Source organism: Pseudorca crassidens, chromosome 1, assembly GCF_039906515.1.
Source record: "Pseudorca crassidens isolate mPseCra1 chromosome 1, mPseCra1.hap1, whole genome shotgun sequence".
NCBI classification, from domain to species: Eukaryota; Metazoa; Chordata; class Mammalia; order Artiodactyla; family Delphinidae; genus Pseudorca; species Pseudorca crassidens.
Window position 1 is genome coordinate 148,676,878 of NC_090296.1, and position 20,777 is coordinate 148,697,654.

Consider the following 20,777-nt stretch of genomic DNA (forward strand, 5'->3'; position numbering starts at 1 on the left):
TGCTTCACACCTGCTTGGCTCCCAGACTGCAACCTCGTGCCCCATAGTGGGAAGGGAACGGACTGGTGAGGGCTTGGTCTCAATGCTGGACGCTTAGGTTTTCAAGATGTGTGAATTCAGACCGCTACTCCCCTTGCCAAGCCTCTGCTTCCTCGCTGTACAATGGGGCTGATGTTACCCTCCTTTCTAAGCTCAGGAATTACAGTAAGTCCCCTACATACGAACTTTCAAGTTGCAAACTTTCCAAGATGCAAATGTGTGGGCCATCCACGTCAGGCGTGAGTGACATCGCAGCTTGCCCTCCGTCTCCTGTTGCTGACGATCCTTCAGCTCTAGCATCTCCCACCTCCTCTCCCTCCTCCAGTCAGTAACTCTTCTTGCCTGTTCACTCCATGCCAGCCCCTGGATGCCAGCTGTTGTACTGTGCTACTGTACTTTTCAAGGTACAGTACAGTAAGATTAAAAATGTTTCCTTTGTTTTTTGTGTTTGTTTTTTTATGTATTGTTTGTGTGAAAAGTATGATAAACCTATTCCAGTGCAGTACTAGAGAGCCGACTGTGTTAGTTGGGGACCTAGGCTAACTCTTGGACTTACGAACAAATTGGATTTATGAACACGCTCTCGGAACAGAACTCGTTCGTGTGTAGGGGACTTACTGTAGAGGCAAAATGTGTAAAGCAACTCACTACATCACAGGGGCTAAAAGCACAGGTTCTGGAATCCTGAAGCTCTGACTTCGAGTCCCAGCGCCGACTCTTATTAGCAATGTGAATTCACATGCCTCCCTTAACTTGTCCTCACTTCCCTCGCCCACCTCCTAGGGTCGCTGTGCAGATGAAATAAAGGGACCCACATAAAGTGCCCGTTCAGGGTCTGCACGGGTGGAATGTTCTCTGCACATTAGCTCCTCATAGCATCAAAGCAGCCGCGGTCACAAGTGCCTGGCACTCACAGGTGACCATTCCTAATGTGGTTCTTTGCCTGGAGGTGCCCACACTCACGAAGCCAGCCCCTCCCCTCTGTAATTCTGTGGACGTCAAACCACTAAGAAGGTCTCTTCAGCCGCCGCTGAGTCTGGACCCCTCCCCTCTCTCCCTGCTTTCCAGGGTCCCCTGCCTTCGTTCTTACCACAGCCTTTCCCGCTGCACAGTCCAGTTGTTGAGAGAGAGACTTCCTGTTGCTACAGAGGGAATAAGGCTGCCTGTCTGTGGAAGCCGCCGATTTCTTGGTCATTGGAAAATCAATCTCTCCTGTGCAGTAGGGATTAACACCTAACCCAGGAGAGGAAAAAAAGGAAGAGATCATTTGTGCTGTCAGAAAGCAAAGCTCAAGGGAGAACAACGTCAGCCCCGGCCAACGGCCAGCCCTCATGAGCCAGCGGCCATGAGGAGCACCCAGTGCTGGGTGCAGGATGCAGAGTGGGGGCCAATGAAGACGTAGGCAGCATTAGCTCCATTCATGCTGTCTGCACCGCAGGGTGCAGGTGGGACTGTCACTTCCATCTCGCCTCAGCTCAGCTCGAGACAGTTGGCAAGACATCTCCTACATGTCAAGCAGCATGCTGGGCTCTCAGGAAACCGCAATGCTCTGTCAACTCCAGTGCCTGCTGCCAGGGGTTTTCAGTCTCGACCCAGGAGGGAGAGGAGGGAGAGGAGGGAGAGGAGGGAGAGGAGGAATGCCCCCAGACATGTAGAGCCAGAGGAGAGACCGGGCAGGAGCCTGTGGGATCTGCCATGGCAACATCCAACGTCCCGACAGCACCTGACTGCTTCTTACACACATGCACACGCACATTCACACACAGGCACATACACACCCCTAACACAGGCAGGCAGGGTCAACTCTTGATTCTTTGGGGATCTAAGAAAATGCAAAGCCATCATCTTCTTTTTCTTTTGGGGGAACCCCAGACTTCCTTTCACCCAACCGGGAACTCTACCTCTTCCAGCTGGAAAAAGCTGCAGAGATTCTCTTCTATGGCCCCTCACTGTCTAGATCAGTGCTTCTCAATTGAAATATAATACAAGTCACATATGGAATTTGAAATTTTCTAGTAGCCACATTAAAAAACAGTCAAAAGAAAAAGTGAGGTTAATATTAATCGTGTATTGTATTTAGTCCCATAGACCTAAACCCTGTCATTTTAACATATAATACATAAAGTTATTAATGAAGTATTTTGCATCCTTTTTTTGGTTTTGTGCTTAGTCTTTGAGGTGGGCGCATCTTTTGCACTCTGAGCATTTGGAAGAGCCACACTCCAAGTGCTCGAGATGTGAACAGTGGCCACGGCACTGGGCAGCAAGCACAAAGAGAGGGGCCGATTTTCCTAGGGTCCCTCCACTCAAGTGAGTGGACAAGGCTTTGGTGGGAAATCTCCCAAGAGAAAGACACGAGATGGGTGGTGGTTCAGAGCGAAGAAGGGACGTGGGAGCAGAGCTTTTGGTTTGCTTTCATTCTTAGGATGGTAAAGACTTAGGCTGAAGAAAGGAAGCCACTGCCCGGGGTGGGCTGAGAACATGGGACAGAATGGGCATTCCTGGAGATGTGAGATCCCTAAGGGAAGAGGAGGAAGGGACAAAGGCCTGGGGGAGAAAGGAGATGTCCTGGTCCACTGGCACTCCAAGTGGCTGGGGCAATGTTTCCCGGCCAGGACAGCTGCTCCAGCAGCCGTCTCCACACAAGGAGCTGGTTCTCCCCGACTCACAGAGACCCTCTGACCCCAGAGGGGCCAGGAGAGAGAGGAAGCCAGGAGGTTCAGAAAACCACGCCCCAGGAAGAGGGACCAAGAATCCTGGAGCGGGGCTGGGAGGAGGGGCTACAGATGGTCCTAAATCTGTCTGGGCATCATGTTTACCTGGGTGTGTATCATAAGTGGGGCAAATTTCAACGCCCCACCCAGACCTATTGAATCCATGTCTGCATGGATGGGGTCTGGGGCGGAGGTGGGGGTGGGGGCGGGGGTTCTGTGTATTTATCAGGCTCCCCAGGCGATGCGTCCAGCTTTTGAGGGAACTTGAGGGAGTTGAGCTCCTTACTTCATCGTGAGGAAACCAAAACGAGTCTCCCATTCTCTCCGCCCACAGCAGTGCAAGGTGACTGCCGTCTGAAGAAGGGCAGCGGTGTACCGTTTGGGTTCAGAGGGAATAAGGACAAGCAAACACGTGGCCGACTGGGATCGGTCCACAGGACAGAAGCATCTAGAGCCATGGACAAGCACAGGGGGAACAGGCCAGGCTAACTCTGCTTCTACCCTCACTGATCCAGACAAAAAAAAAAAAAAAAAAAAACTCGGGCTTTCTGTGGTTCCTGCTCCCACTATGAGTTCCAATCAGCAAGGACATAGGCCCAGAGTTAGGACGAGCAGTCTCTCGAAAGCACTAACTGGTCTGAGCCCTCACCTACTCTTTCAAAAAATTACTGGATGTGCTCTAACAGCAAGGAAATACATCAAAATTATCACCTTGAGTGGGGGAAGTTGAAATCAGTTAACATGTAGCACTGAGTGAGTTCACTGAAAATGTGGTTATAAAATCTAATGCAAAAACCAAAATAAATTTTGACTATATATTTTGAAGATTATATAATAATAACGTGAGTTTCTAATTTAAGTTTACATTGAATTATGAAATGGAAAAATAAATGGGAATGGGACTAGAGGTAAATAACACCATCTTCCATTAGGGGGACAATTTGGAAAATATAGTCTCAAGTACTATTAATTAATTAAACCTAATTGATTAAACTTAAAGGAAACTGGAAGTGGTAAGAAAAATTAAATAAACCTTACAAATCACTGCAAAAACTAAACACACGCACACACACACACACACACACACAGAGCAAGAGGCAGAAAACAAATGACAAGTAATCATAAAAACAGAAAGTATAAAAAGAACATGAGGGACTTCCCTGATGGCGCAGTGGATAGGACTCCATGCTCCCAATGCAGGGAGCCCTGGTTCGATCCCTGGTCAGGGAACTAGATCCCACATGCGTGCCGCAACTAAGAGTTCACATGCTGCCACTTAAGACCCAGTGCAACCAAATAAATAACTAAATAAATATGAAAAAGAACATGAGTAAAAGCAAATATTAATTATAATACTAACGTTAATGGCTTAAGCTTCTCTCTTGAAAAAGATTGCCAGATTTGCTTTTGAGATCTAAGTGCATATCATTTGCAAGAGATAAACAAAATAAACAAAAAGTGTAAAATAAAAGGATGGGCAGAAACTACCAATGAGTAATGCTGCAATCAGCCACTTAGAAAAAAAATCTATCTAGATTCTTGCTTCATAGCAAACACCAAAAATAAATTACAGATAGAGTAAGTTGGAAAAAAAAGGCAAATCATTTAAAAAACTAGAAGAAACAACGCTACATAGAAATAATTTAATCGATGTGGTTGTATACTTAATAATCTTCATATTATAGAATTTCAATGATTCTCTCCTAAATATGTAATCAAATACGATAAAAGAAATGTGTACAGCATGTATCTATAATTATTTTGTAAATGTCGATAAGCTGGAAGCAACTTAAAGGTGTCAGAGTGTAATAAGTAAATAAGTATACATGAGAAAAAACTAGAAGAAAACACAGCCAAACATTTAATAGTTCTCTGGATGTGGAAGACACTTTTAACGTTAGACAGGAAAATTTGATGAATTTGATTAGATAAAGATGAGAACATCTTAATGCTGAAAAATTACGTTAAAAGAAAAATAACCAACTGAGGAAAGTATGTTCAGCAAATACAGCAGCCCAATATTAATTTTATCAAGAGACTTTTCATAAATTAGTCATAAAATAATGATCCTCCCCATAGAAAAATAGGCACACTCAAAAGAAGGGAAATAAACAAATGAAGGAACGTTGAACTGCACCTGTGTAGAGAGGTGTTCTTTCCACTGATTTCATAGGCGCATGAATCGGTCAGGGTTTGACAAAAGCAAAAGGCACACTCAGGTAGGACTTTGAGAAAGTGAATAAAGGGGCCATTGACAAAGCGTAGATGGGGCTTAAGAAAACAACAAGGCCTATTGAGGTACCTAGGAATTGCCAAGAGCTGGAAGCTGTTACCATCCCAGACCTGAAGGGGCACAGAGAGGAAACAGCATCACCAGGCCAGGGAGTGCTGGGACCAGGGCACTGTCAGAGCCACCAAGGCAGAGGGAGCAGAGAAACACCCCAGCGGTTCTCCCTCCCACCCTCCAGTCTCCCGTTGATCGTCTGCACTCAACGAGAAACCAGAGGGCCAGGGCACCCGGATGACGCCATCTGAAAGAGTCAGTGGCTGGGCTGCAAGCAGGGCTGCTTCACGGGCATGCGACCTGTGAATTCACACAGAGCCCCAGACTTAGAAGGTATTCAGCTTGGTTTAATGCTCTGCTGTCGCCATTTTGAAATTCTTCATAATATTTGTTGCTGTCGCCATTTTGAAATTCTTCATAATATTTGAACAGGAGTCCCACATTTTCATTTTACAATGATCCCCACAAATTGTGAAGCTGCTCCTGGGTGCAAAACAAGCCCCCCCTCACCCCACCAAAAAAGCGGACAATGGGTAAGGGGAAGAGGGAAATAGAGAGAAACCTGCACGGCAAATATTTTTAAAATTATCATCCAGTGTGGGCTATGATTGAAGAAATTGGTATTTGTATACATGTATTAGAGTATTAGCTCTGGAAATTTGGAAGCCCAGGTAAAAATCTAAGGTATTTTTACCTTTTGAAACTCCATTTCTAGGATATTATGCTAAAGGAAAAGAAGTGATAAAAAAGGGCAACTAGTAGTCCAAAAATAGGAAATGATTACTATAATGATGGTCCATCCTACAACAGAATCACACGAGGCTTAGAGCATTTAAGGGATGTGCCCAAGGTCACAGAGATAATTATTTCTGGAAGCAGGATCTAAATCCAAGTGCCTTGGCTGCCAAGTGTGAGCTCCTAACCACACATCAGTCCACTGCCTTGTACATTTCACCTGAGAAAATCACTGTAAACTCGAACAAAATTTCATGGACAACCTCAGCAATGTTGATTATGTTAGCAAAAAGCTGAGAATAACTTACCTATCTAATAATAGGGAGCAAGCTAACTAGATTATGTACATAATGAAACACTATATATCCACTAAAAATAGTGTTTACCAAAGAATTCCCAATGACGTGAGGTCAAGGGTGTGTGTGTGTGTGTGTGTGTGTGTGTGTGTGTGTGTGTGTTTTCTATAGGCATATATAGGCATAGGAGGGAAATAATTGACAATGTTAACATAGATTGCCTCTAATTAGGATTTGGCATTGTTTTAATTTCTTTGTGCTTTTCTGCATTCTTCACATTTTCCTGACTTTGCATTAGCACCGTTCTCTTTGCTACAACCGAGAATCACGACATCTTCCAGCCCCAGCTCCCATCCTATACCAGATGAGGTGACAGAGGCCCTGAGAGAGACAGTGGCCTTCCAAAGACCAAGGGGCATCTTAGATGACAGAGCAGGTGTAAAGCCCTCGTCTTTTATCTTCTGTGTCACGTCTTCGCAACTTGGCACTTGAAGTCCATCTAGAAGAGAAGTTGACTAAACCACAGAGAGCTCTGTCAGCAAGGGCAGAGGTGCTCTAGCTGGCCAGGACATGCACACGCAGTGAAGGGTGCTCTCAGAGGGGCAAGCAGACCACCATCTTGGGCTAGTCCATCTAGACAAGCAGAGACCCACCCTCCTCCAAATCTCCAACATCACTCATGTTCTCGATATTCATCAACATCTAAGCCCTGCTCCTAAAGATGGTTCAAGGACACACTTACTGGTTGAGTTGCTGCGTGTCCTTTGGTGACAGGCTTTGGGAAACAGGAAGTTACTACTTTGTGCATCCAGTTTTCCAGACTTTTCTCGAGAGGAAGGTGTAGAAGCTTCCTGCAAAACAATTTCCATCTTTTATTCAGCAACTTAGTGAGAACAGAAAAACTGAGATTTCGACACTGACCATGGAAGTACTTGTCAGATTGTCTCCTCCCTAAATTACAGGCTCTATGAGAGCAGGGATTTAGAATTACTGTCATCCATTAACTCATAGGTATATTAATTCAGTTAATAAAGAATATGAAAATATAATATCTTTATGTGACAAAGAATACAAATTATAATAAAGAATGAATAGAGATTGCATAAATGTTGAACTAATGCAATAAATGTTGAATGATTATGTCAGCTGTTACATGTCAGGTTCTTTGTTAGGCATTAGGGATTTAGCTGTGAGCAAGACAGAGAAGGGCACTGAGAAAAGGCATTTTCGTGACGGAAGGCCGAGAGCAAACAAGCAAACAGATAAAGGTGAAAGATAATGACAGAGAATAATAAGTGCTACCAAGAAAAGAACTAGAGACTGACGTGAATGGGAGGCTGGGAGGAATGTGTTAGAGAAGATGATCAAGTAAATTCCATCGTTCTGGCACATAATAGGCACTTAGAAACCGTCATTCAAAGAATATTATATAAAGAGATTTCTTAATATTGAACCATCCATGCATTCTTGAGTGTATTACAATTTTCTTATACTGCTGATTTCTCTCCGTGAAAATTTCATTTAGGACTTGAAAAATCAATATTCTTAAGTTAAATTTGGTTATCATTCTGTTATTCGTTTTCTACCTTGCCATATTGATCCAATTTTCCCTGCTTCTTTTTTATACTAATAATTTGGGAACTCATTGTACTGAGTCTATAAGCAATATGTATTAAATCACATACTTGAACTCATCTCTCTATCAGGGTCAGTGATGAAATAGAAAACATATGACCCTTCCTCAGGTAAGATGAGAATCTGAAACAACTTTCACGCACTTCCCTCTCCTCACCCTGGTATTTTAGAAACAGAGGACAGACGGACAGAAGGCTAGAGGTTAACAGGATAATGGTATTAATTATTTTACTTCTCTTCCCAGAACTACTTTTTGTATCTTTTTTTATTGCATAACTTTATTAGCCACAATGATCTTGACTTAATTCTTGAGTTACGTTGGTTTTATTCCTCACGACCATAATCCTTAGGAGAGAAAGAGAGAGTGTGTGTATGTGTGTGTGTGTTCTCAGGAAAGTTGTGCAGATGGAAAGCTCTCTGAATATTTGCATGTCTGAGAATGTCTTCCTGTGGTCGTCACACTTGAATGATTTGCTGAGTATAGAGTTTAGGGGTATTGGTTATCCTATCTAGAAACTCTAATTGGCTCAAATGCTACCCGCGATTTAGTGTTTTAGCGTAGAGGTTTGCTAGGGGTACCTGCCACCCTTTTCTGACAGGTCCGTCTTGTTCAAAGCCAGCCTTGGCAGTGCCGGTTAATTTCGTGTGCCAAGTGCCTGCCGACTTCCAGCACCTGGTACATTTCCCAGAGTGGAAGGAGGGAGGATCTACCGCTGCTTCTCACTAAGCACCAAGTAACCCATCCTCCCCTCCAGCCCCCGGTATTGTGAGCTGGTAGGTACTGGTGTTGAGGGGTCTGCTGGCCCCTGTCCCACTCATTCCCCAGGCCTTTCCCTCCCGTGTGGTCAACGGCAGGCTAACAAGCCCTTCCCTCAATCCAGTCTCACCTGCACTATGTCATGCAGAAAGTTCTCATGGGTTCCAGAATGTGGTTGGCCCCTTTCCGTGGCTTCCTGTTCTGACATGCTTTTCTCCCTATTGGTAGGTTTTTTTTTGTTTGTTTGTTTTTTGATAGAAATTTCTAAGAGGTGGGGGAGTTAATAAAGTGTACTCTGTAACCGTCTGGAGCCAGAAGTCCACTCACAGCCTTTTTTTCTTTTTAAAACTGTATCCAGTTCTGACACAAGGGGATCCTGCAAGAAACCACATATCAATTCCCTTTTATTTCTTGTACACATCAATGTTAAAATCAGAGAACTCATCTTCCTAGACATTCATTTTCCTTTTCACCAGCAGATGGCGCTATATTAACCTGAACAAAATTATCTTCTCTAACCAGGGTAGCCCAGGAAATGTTTTAAAGGAGAGAACAGGGATTATATGGAAGGTGGTTTCGTTCAGTTGAATTCTTGAGACTCCATATTTCTAGGACTTAGCAAAATGGCTGGTTCTTTGAATTAGCTGTTTCATACGACATGGTAGTCAAAAGATATTTCTTAGCTCCAATAGTTTCTCGAGGTCATGTCCTAATTCTAATATCAAGACTGCCCTCTGGCATTATTCCCACCTCTTCATGTTCTCCAGTGAGATTATGAAAGTAAATAATAACATGTTATTTCAGTATCTCTTTTGGATTCACTGATAAAACAGCCAGTACGTCTACTTGTTTGAAGTGAAGCCTTATTTGCAAAGTACAATTGAAATGTATTTCCCCCCAAATATCTAGTAAGATGAAAATAAATAAGTAAATGAGGTAAACACAAAACATAGAATACTAAGTATCTTTTAAAATAATGTTTGTAAAGAGCTTTTGGGAGATAGATATACTTGTATTCTCATGGTAAGTTAGAAAAAAAAGATACTATGATCTGAATAGAGTCTGACTACAATCATGTAAAACAGGCCTAGAAAAAGGACTGTAAATAAATACACCAAAATAGTAACACTCTTTCATTCACCATATTTTACTAAGCATTTACTACGTATGAGGCACTATTCCGAGGATGAGGATATGGCGGTACTCGAGAAAGACAAGGTCCTGCTCTCACGAATTAGCAGGATTGTGTTTGGGTGATGGGATTAGAGCTACTTATTTTCTCTTTTACAACTTTCTGTATTTTTCATATATTCTATAATGAGCATGTATTACTTCAGACCAGAAACAAGTGATTAATTTTACATTTATTTCAATTGTCACATTAGAAGACTTACGACAAAGTATATTTATTGTTAAATTTCTTTCTTTTAATCCTCTTTATAAAGCTCCCTGTCCAGAAGATGATTTCGAAATTGCTTGACATATAAAGCCAATTGATGGCAGAAGAATCATAGAAGTGGAGTCTTTTTTTTTTTTTTTTGTCCAGATTACCTGGAAATGGTTAACGCCACATTCAGAACAGGGAATCTTAAAAGACTTTAGAGGGCTTCCCTGGGCTTCCCTGGTGGCGCAGTGGTTGAGAGTCCGCCTGCCGATGCAGGGGACATGGGTTCGTGCCCCGGTCCGGGAGGATCCCACATGCCGTGGAGCGGCTGGGCCCGTGAGCCATGGCTGCTGAGCCTGCGCGTCCGGAGCCTGTGCTCCACAACGCGAGAGGCCACAACAGTGAGAGGCCCGCGTACCACACACACACAAAAAAACTTTAGACCTTATCCAAAAGAAATTGAACCAGCCGGATCAACCACTCGGCCACCCTGTTCTCTACATTTCAGCGGCTCAGCCTTTTCTGGCCATGGCTCCAGGAACAGTAATCTCACTGTGAACATGCCGACCATAGATCCTCTGCTGCCTGCACAAAGTTTATGGACGAGTCCTTCTACTTCACAACTCTATGTCCTCCAGCCAAAGCTGTCTCAGACATGAGACGTGTAACCTCTGCCATGTAGCCAGTCTCTGAACTGGCTGATGGTTTCAATGAGTTGCATCTAAGCAGGCTACCGTCAAGCTCTTGGAGAGTTGTGAAAAGTGGAGGTGCTTCACTTTGACACGGCTGTGGTATGAATCTGTTCACTGGACAGCTACTACAGGGAAGAATGGAAATGTACTACCATAAACAGAAGATGAGATCTAAGTAGCAATTTTCTATCAGACATATATGTAAAAAACTATATGGCCCCTAAAAGCTCCAAAAATAGAGGCAATGCACAAGTTCTATGGACCTTCTATTTCCTGGACATCAACAAGGATCCAGTGCTCTTCCAGACTCTGAGATCATCTCAAGGTATTATTCATTCTTTTTTTTTTGTGGTACGCAGGCCTCTCACTGCTGTGGCCTCTCCCTTTGCAGAGCACAGGCTCCAGATGTACAGGCTCAGTGGCCATGGCTCACGGGCCCAGCCACTCCGCGGCATGTGGGATCCTCCCGGACCGGGGCACGAACCCGTGTCCCCCGCATCAGCAAGTAGGCTCTCAACCACTGCGCCACCAGGGAAGCCCTATTCATTCTTTTTAATCACAAAACCCTGAGCATAATGTTTCTCCACGAGATATGCACAGTGGGATGAGCAGATAAAGGGTCATGAGGCCAGCAGCATTAAGCCTCTTATGACCCTGGACTGGTCAGTTGATTGTTTGGTCTTGGTATCCTCTTTTGTAAGGTAAAGGGATGGACGAAACAACTTCTATAACCACTCTGGGCTCTATACTTTTGAATGTAACTGATGATTATGTTTAAAGAGCAAAAGGGTTACTGTCCTCTCTGAAATGACCACATGTCAGAAGATCATTCACAAGGACATAACATCCTCCCTTGGTTCCCTGGCCCCTCTCCGTCTGGCAAGGATGTCCTGGGTGGAGTGGTTTCTCAACAAAGGAGTCTCTGTAGGAGCCCCTACGAACATTTGCACAGAACAGCTCCCCCACCAGCCCACAGAACAGAACTCTTCTATTCTTGCTCCCAAGGTGGGGCTGCTCTTGAGGCCAAGGATTTGTCCCTGAGGTCAGAGGCTGGCAAAGTCATTTCCAGACACATCTCCCCTTGTTCTCCTCAGAGACTGCAACCCAGAGCAGCAGTTCTGTGGGTGGTGTGCCCCATCGTTACCTGGGTGGCAGTCTCTGCATGTATCGGTCCCACTGGTGCCTGAGTGGGGAATGAGGTAGACTGTCCAGAGAGCCCTCCCAAAGTAAGGACCAGTCACGTAACTGCTAGGACTTAACAGCCAACCCCAAGCAATGGAAAAAACCCATGATCCGCATGCAACCAAGGAATAAACCTGGAATGAAGATGCAGAATTCTGGGGCATTGCTTTCTACAAGCAACATTATTCTGGAGTCTAAACTGTTCCCCAAAGGTTCCAAGGCTCTATTACTCTGTTAGAAGCGTTCATTTTGTATCCAGACCCTTAACATGGCTGACACAGCTTGGTCCTTCTGGAGCTTGGTGACTGCATTCCTCTTACATACAAGCCTTTCCATTTTCTCTTTGAACTGAGATGCTATAGCTGCTAAGGGAGCCATAAAATGGAATCCAACTGCCCTCCTGATCAAGGCTTGTTTCCTGTGGTTGGGTTGATCATGCAGCAGCAGACTTGACCTTTAAGTCAGAAGGTTAAATAACTGGCCCCAGCAGATGGGTTCTGGGATGGTCACATGGTCACGTGGGATGCTGAGGCCACATACCTCCTGATATGGAGAGGAAGGGTGGAAACCAGAAACCTAGGAGTCCTCCAAAAGTCCTGCTTCTCCTCCCGTGGTCCCTACATGACCACAGCCACAGAGTCCTTGTAATTCTACCTTCTCAAGATGCCCCAACACATCCGTTCTTGCTGGCTGTGTTCTAGTTCATAGTATACCTTTTAGATTAGGCTAATTACAATGGCCTATGGCAGCTAAGAAAAGTATTTTTAAGAATATTTTGAACAAATGGTCTGGGACAACTGGATATCCACATGTCAAAGAATGAAGTTGGACCCCTTCCTCACACCATACACAAAAATTAATTCAAAATAAATCATAGACCTACAAGTAAGAGCTACAACTATAAAACTCTTAGAAAAAAAATATAGGACTAAATATTCATGAACTTGGGTTAGAGAAAGACTTGGTAGATATGACATCAAAAGCACGAGTGACAAAAGAAAATACAGATAAATGGACTTCTTCAAAATTAAAACCTTTTGTGTTCTAAAGGACGCCATCAAGACAGTGAAAAGACAACCCACAGAACTGAAGAAAATATTTTCAACTCATATATCTGATAAGGGACTTGTATCAAGAATACAGAAAGAGGGACTTCCCTGGTGGCTCAGTGGTTAAGACTCCATGCTCCCAATTCAGGGGACACGGGTTCGATTCCTGGTCAGGGAACTAGTTCCCACATGCATGCCACAACTAAGAGTTCACATGCCACAACTAAGGAGCCGGCGCAACCAAATAAATAAATAAAATGTAACCAAATAAATAAATAAAATATTTTTTTAAAAAGAATATATAAAGAACTTTTACAATTCAATTATAGAAAGACAAATGATCCAATTTTTAAAATGGACAAAGGATCTGATTAGATATCTTCCCAAAGAAGATACACAAGAAGCCAAGAGACACATGAAAACAGCCTCAACATCATCAGCCGTCAAGGACATGCAAATCAAAACCACAATGAGATACCACTTTACACCAACTAGGATGGCTGTCATCACACCCACTGAACATCCACTAATATATGGAGGATTTGGAAAAAATAGAACCCTCATACATTGCTGGTAGAAATAAAAAATGATGCAGATGCTTTGGAAACAGCTTGGCAGTTCTTCTAAAAGTTAAATATACAGTTCCCAGATGATCCAGCAATCCCTTTCTTAGGTATGTACTCAAGAGAAATGAAAATATACATCCACACAAAAACTTGTCCACAAATGTTCAAAGCAGCATTATACATTATAGCCCCAAAGCAGAAACAACCCAAGTGTCCATCTGCTGATGGACAGGTGAATAAAATATTGTATATCTATACAATGGAATATGATTTGGCAATAAAAAGGAATGAAGTACTAATATATAACATAATGACCCCTGAAAACATTACTCAAGCGAAAAAAGCCAGTGACAAAAGACCATACACTGTATGATTCCATTTATAGTAGATGTCCAGAAGAGGCAAACCTATAGAGAGCAGAAAGTAGATTAGTAGACGATTAAGGATGGAGCAATAGTGTGGTGGGGAGGGGGTAATGAGGAATGACTGCTAATGGGTATTAGATGGCTTTTGTGGGTAATGAAAACATTCTAAGATCAGATAGTGGTGAAGGTTGCACCACTCTGTAAATACACTAAAAATCACTCAACAGTATACTTTAAATAAGTGAATTGTATGGTGTGTGAGTTATATCTTAATAAAACCACTTAAAATGGAATATTCATCCATTCATTCATTCATTCACAATTTCCCTGCCCCCAGTCTTTTCTCACTTCAACCCCTCTACACTCTGCTGACAGCATGATTTCACAAAAACGCAGATGGTATGCATGAGACTTCCTAATTAAATCTATGACGTATTGAAGATCAAATCCAAACTCCCTGGCATGTCATTGAAGGTCCTTCCTTCTCTAACACTACCAAAAAAATAAATAAATAAAATAACCCAATCAAAAAACGGGAAGAAGATCTAAATAGACATTTCTCCAAAGAAGACATACAGATGGCCAAAACGTACATGAAAAGATGCTCAACATTACTAATTATTAGAGAAATGCAAATCAAAACCACAATGAGGTATCACCTCACGCCAGTCAGAATGGCTATCATCAAAAAATCTACAAACAGGGCTTCCCTGGTGGCGCAGTGGTTGAGAGTCCGCCTGCCGACGCAGGGGACACGGGTTTGTGCCCCGGTCCAGGAAGTTCCCACATGCCGCGGAGCAACTAGGCCCGTGAGCCATGGCCGCTGAGCCTGCGCGTCCGGAGCCTGTGCTCCGCAACGGGAGATGCCACAACAGTGAGAGGCCTGCATACTGCAAAACAACAAAAAAACAAAAAACAAAAACAAAAACAAAAATCTACAAACAATAAGTGCTGGAGATGGGGTGTGGAGAAAAGGGAACCCTCCTACATTGTTGGTAGCAATGTTAAATTGGTACAGCCACTATGGAGAACACTATGGAGGTTCCTTAAAAAACTAAAAATTGAACTACCATATGAACCAGCAATCCCACTCCTGGGCATATACCCAGAGAAAACCATAATTCAAGAAGATACATGCACCCCAATATTCATTGCAGCACTATTTACAATAGCTAGGACATGGAAGCAACCTAAATATACATCAGCAGAGGAATGGATAAAGAAGATGTGGTACATATATACAATGGAATATTACTCAGCCATAAAAAAGAACAAAATAATGCCATTTGCAGCAACATGGATGGACCTAGAGATTGTCATACTGAGTGAAGTAAGTCAGACACAGAAAGACAAATATCATATGATATTGCTTATATGTGGAATCTAAAAAAAAAAAAGGGTACAAATGAACTTATTTACAAAACAGAAGTAGAGTCACAGATGTAGAAAACAAACGTGGTTATCAGGGGATAAGGGAAGGGGGAGGGATAAATTGGGAGATTGGAACTGACATATACACACTACTATATATAAAATAGATAACTAATAATAACCTGCTGTATAGCACAGGGAACTCTACTCAATACTCTGTAATGGTCTACATGGGAAAAGAATCTAAAAGAAAAAAAAAGAGAGCCGATTTATGTATATGTATAGCAGATTCACTTTGCTGTATACCTGAAACTAATACAACATTGTAAAGCAACTATACTCCATTAAAAATTAAGAAAAAAAAATACTCAAACTGACTCAAGCCTCCATTGCGCCCAGTTAGTTACACGTCCTATCGGTAGACCCTATGTGTCCTGTCCTATCTGTATAGTTACCCACGCTGGCTCCCCTTCATTCTTCAAGAATAAATTTAGATGTCACTACCTTTGTAGTGATGTTTCCATGCAAAATAGCGGCCCCCTCAAAAAATCATGGGCTCTCTTTGCCAATAACAGCCAAGGATGGACCCCCTCATGAAAAAGCACCTGAATCACAACTAACTGCTGAACAATCATTGACAGAAGACACTGGAACTCACCAAAAGAGATACCCCACATCCAAAGACAAAGGAGATGCCTCAGTGAGACGGTAGGAGGGGCACAATCACAATAAAATCAAATCCCATAACTGCTGGGTGGGTGACTCACAAACTGGAGAACACTTACACGACAGAAGTCCACCCACTGGAGTGAAGGTTCTGAGTCCCACCTCAGGCTTCCCAACTTGGGGTTCCGGCAAGGGGAGGAGGAATTCCTAGAGAATCAGACTTTGAAGGCTAGCAGAATTTGATTGCAGGACTTCAACAGGACCGGGGAAAACAGAGACTCCAATCTGGGAGGGCACACACAAAGTAGTGTGTACATAAGGACCCAGGGGGAAGGAGCAGTGACCCCATAGGAGACTAAACCGGACTTACCTGCTGGTGTTGGAGGGTCTCTTGCGGAGGCAGGGGGTGACTGTGACTCACCGCAGGGACAGGGACACTGGCAGCAGAGGTTCTGGGAAGTGCTCCTTGGCATAAGCCCTCCTGGAGTCTGCTACTAGCCCCACCAAAGAGCCTGTGGCCCCTAGTGCTGGATCGCCTCAGGCCAAACAACCAATGGGGGGGAACCCAGCCCCACCCATCAGCAGACAAGCAGATTAAAGTTTTACTGAGCTCTGCCCACCAGAGCAACACCCAGCTCTACCCACCACTAGCCCCTCCCATCAGGAAGCTTACACAAGCTTCTTAGATAGCCTCATCCACCAGAGGGCAGACAGCAGAAGCAAGAACTACAATTCTGCAGCCTGTGGAAGGAAAACCACATTCACAGAAAGATAGACAAAATGAAAAGGCCGAGGACTATATACCAGAGGAAGGAACAAGATAAAAGCCCAGAAAAACAACTAAATGAAGTGGAGATAGGCAACCTTCCAGAAAAAGAATTCAGAATAATGATAGTGAAGATGATCCAGGACCTCAGAAAAAGCATGGAGGCAAAGATCGAGGAGATGCAAGAAATGTTTAACAAAGACCTAGAAGAATTAAAGAAAAAACACGTAGAAAAATTAAAAAACAAACAAACAGGGATGAACAATGCAATAACTGAAATGAAAAATACACTAGAAGGAATCAATAGCAGAATAACTGAGGCAGAAGAATGGATAAGTGACCTGGAAGACAGAATGGTGGAATTCACTGCCATGGAACAGAATAAAGAAAAAAGAATGAAAAGAAATGAAGACAGCCTAAGAGACCTCTGGGACAACATTAAATGCACCAACATTCGCATTATAGGGGTCCCAGAAGGAGAAGAGAAAGAGAAAGTACCCAAGAAAATATTTGAAGAGATTATACTCTAAAACTTCCCTAACATGGGAAAGGAAATAGCCACCCAAGTCCAGGAAGCACAGAGAGTCCCAGGCAGGATAAACCCAAGGAGAAACACACCGAGACACATAGTAATCAAACTGACAAAAATTAAAGACAAAGAAAATTATTAAAAGCAACAAGGGAAAAACGACAAATAACATACAAGGGAACTCCCATAAGGTTAACAGCTGATTTCTCAGCAGAAACTCTACAAGCCAGAAGGAAGTGGCACAATATATTTAAAGTGATGAAAGGGAAGAACCTACAACGAAGGTTACTCTGCCCAGCAAGGATCTCATTCAGATTCGACAGAGAATTCAAAAGCTTTACAGACAAGCAAAAGCTAAGCAAATTCAGCACCACCAAACCAGCTCTACAACAAATGCTAAAGGAACTTCTCTAAGTGGGAAACACAAGAGAAGAAAAGGACCTACAAAAACAAATCCAAAACTATTAAGAAAATGGTAATAGGAACATACAAATCAATAATTACCTTAAATGTGAATGGATTAAATGCTCCAACCAAAAGACACAGGTTCACTGAATAGATACAAAAACAAGACCCATATACATGCTATCTACAAGAGACCCACTTCAGACCTAGGGACACAAACAGACTGAAAGTGCGGGGATGGAAAAAGATATTCCATGCAAATGGAAATCAAAAGAAAGCTGGAGTAGCAATACTCATGTCAGATAAAATAAGCTTTAAAATAAATACTGTTACAAAGAGACAAGGAAGGAAACTACATAATGATCAAGGGATCAATCCAAGAAGAAGATATAACAATTATAAATATATATGCACCCAACATAGGAGCACCTCAATACATAAGGCAAATGCTAACAGCTATAAAAGAGGAAATTAACAACAACACAATTAGAGTGTGGGACTTTAACACATCACTTATACCAACTGACAGATCATCCAGACAGAAAATTAATAAGGAAACACAAGCTCTAAATGACACAATAGACCAGATAGATTTAATTGATATTTATAGGACATTCCATTCGAAAGCAGCAGATTACACTTTCTTCTCAAGCGCACACTGAATATTCTCCAAGATAGATCACATCCTGGGTCACAAATCAAGCCTTGGTAAATTTAAGGAAATTGAAATCATATCAAGTATCCTTTCTGACCACAATGCTATGTGATTAGAAATAAATCACAAGGGAAAAAAATGCAAAAAACACAATCACATGGAGGCTAAACCATATGTTACTAAATAACCAAGAGATCAATGAAGAAATCATCAAAGAGGAAATTTAAAACTTCCTTGAGACAAATGACAACGAAAACACGACCATCCAAAACCTATGGGATGCAGCAAAAGCAGTTCTAAGAGGGAAGTTCATAGCAATACAATCCTACCTCAAGAAACAAGAAAAATCTCAAATAAACAATCTAACCTTACATCTAAAGGAACTAGAGAAAAAAGAACAAATAAAACCCAAAGTTAGTAGAAGGAAAGAAATTATAAAGATCAGAGCAGAAATAAATGAAACAGAAAGAAAGAAAACAATAGCAAAGATCAATAAAACTAAAAGGTGGTTCTTTGAGAAGATAAACAAAATTGATAAACCTTTAGCCAGACTCATCAAGAAAAAGAGGGAGAGGACTCAAATCAATAAAATTACAAATGAAAAAGGAGAAGTTACAACAGACACCACAGAAATGCAAAGCATTGTAAGAGACTGCTACAAGCAACTCTATGCCAATAAAATGGGCAACCTGGAAGAAATGGACAAATTCTTGCAAAAGTATAACCTTCCAAGGCTGAACCAGGAAGAAACAAAAAATATGAACAGACCAATCACAAGTAATGAAATTAAAACTGTGATTAAAATTCTTCCAACAAACAAAAGTCAAGGACCAGATGGCTTCACAGGTGAATTCTATCAAACATTCAGAGAAGAGCTAACACCCATCCTTCTCCAACTCTTCCAAAAAATTGCAGAGGAAGGAACACTCCCAAACTCATTCTACATGGCCATCATCACCCCGATAACAAAATAAGACAGAGATACTACAAAAAAAGAAAATTACAAAGCAATATCACTGATTAATATAGATGCAAACTCTTCAACAAAATACTAGCAAACAGAATCCAACAACACATTAAACGGATCATATACCATGATCAAGTGGGGTTTATCCCAGGGATGCAAGGATTCTTCAATACACACAAAACAATCAATGTGATACACCTTATTAATAAACTGAAGAATCAAAACCATATGATCATCTCACTAGATGCAGAAAAAGCTTTTGACAAAATTCAACACCCATGATGATAAAAACTCTCTAAAAAGTGGGCACAGAGGGAACCTACTTCAACATAATAAAGACCATATATGACAAACCCACAGCAAACATCATTCTCAATGGTGAAAAGCTGAAAGTATTTCCTCTAAGATCAGGAATGAGACAAGGATGTCCACTCTCACCACTATTATTCAACATAGTTTTGGAAGTCCTAGCCATGGAAATCAGAGAAGAAAAAGAAATAAAAGGAACACAAATTGGAAAAGAAGAAGTAAAACTGTCACTGTTTGCAGGTGACATGATACTATACATAGAGAATCCTAAAGATGCCACCAGAAAACTAGTAGAGCTAATCAATAAAATCGGTAAAGTTGCAGGATACAAAATTAATGCACAGAAATCTCTTGCATTCCTATACACTAACAATGAAAGATCAGAAAGAGAAATTAAGGAAATAATCCCATTCACCAGTGCAATAAAAAGAATAAAATATGTAGGAATAAACCCACCTAAGGAGGTAAAAGACCTGTATTCAGAAAACTATAAGATAGTGATGAAAGAAATCAAAGATGACACAAACAGATGGAGAGATATACCATGTTCTTGGATTGGAAGAATCAATATTGTGAAAATGACTATACTACCCAAAGCAATCTACAGATTCAATGCAATCCCTATCAAATTACCAATGGCATTTTTTATGAAACTAAAACAAAAAATCTTAAAATTTGTATGGAGACACAAAAGACCCTGAAGAGCCAAAGCAATCTTGAGGGGGAAAAAAAGGAGCTGGAGGAATCAGACTCCCTGATTTCAGACTATACTACAAAGCTACAGTAATCAAGAAAATATGGTACTGCCACAAAAACAGAAATATAGATAAATGCAGCAAGATAGAAGGCCCAGAGATTAACCCACGCATCTATGGTCAACTAATCTATGACAAAGGAGGCAAGGATATACAATGGAGAAAAGACAGTCTCTTCAATAAGTGGTGCTGGGAAAACTGGACAGCTACATGTGAAAGAATGAAATTAGAACACTCCCTAACACCATACACAAAAATAAACTCAAAATGGATTAAAGACCTAAATGTAAGACCGGACACTATAAAACTCTTAGAGGAAAACATAGGAAGAACCCTCTTTGACATAAATCACAGCAAGATCTTTTTTGACCCACCTCCTAGAGTAATGGAAATAAAAACAAAAATAAACAAATGGGACCTAATGAAACTTAAAAGCTTCTGCACAGCAAAGGAAACTACAAACAAGATGAAAAGGCAACTCTCAGAATGGGAGAAAATATTTGCAAATGAATCAACAGACAAGGCATTAATCTCCAAAATATACAAACAGCTCCTGCAGCTCAATATTAAAAAAAAAAACTACCCTATCAAAAAATGGGTGGAAGATCTAAATAGACATTTCTCTCAAGGAGGACATACAGATGGCCAAGAGGCAC

At 41.8% G+C, this 20,777-nt stretch overlaps 1 protein-coding gene across 10 annotated transcripts in view; it reads right to left on the minus strand.

Moving 5' to 3' along the window:
• The window catches only part of IL16 (interleukin 16), a 116,225-nt gene that overhangs the window by 39,522 nt on the left and 55,926 nt on the right, over positions 1-20,777 (minus strand). For 6 of the 10 annotated variants that reach the window (XM_067698549.1, XM_067698531.1, XM_067698540.1 and 3 more), the window contains 2 exons: positions 6,811-6,919; positions 1,130-1,272 (listed from right to left, as the gene is read on the minus strand). In XM_067698549.1, coding sequence (XP_067554650.1) covers positions 1,130-1,272; positions 6,811-6,919 — 252 coding nt within the window. Of the gene's footprint in view, positions 1-1,129; positions 1,273-6,810; positions 6,920-8,590; positions 8,837-16,105; positions 16,290-20,777 lie in introns of those variants that run through there. The other 4 variants (XM_067698586.1, XM_067698582.1, XM_067698587.1 and 1 more) reach the window with 4 other exon arrangements.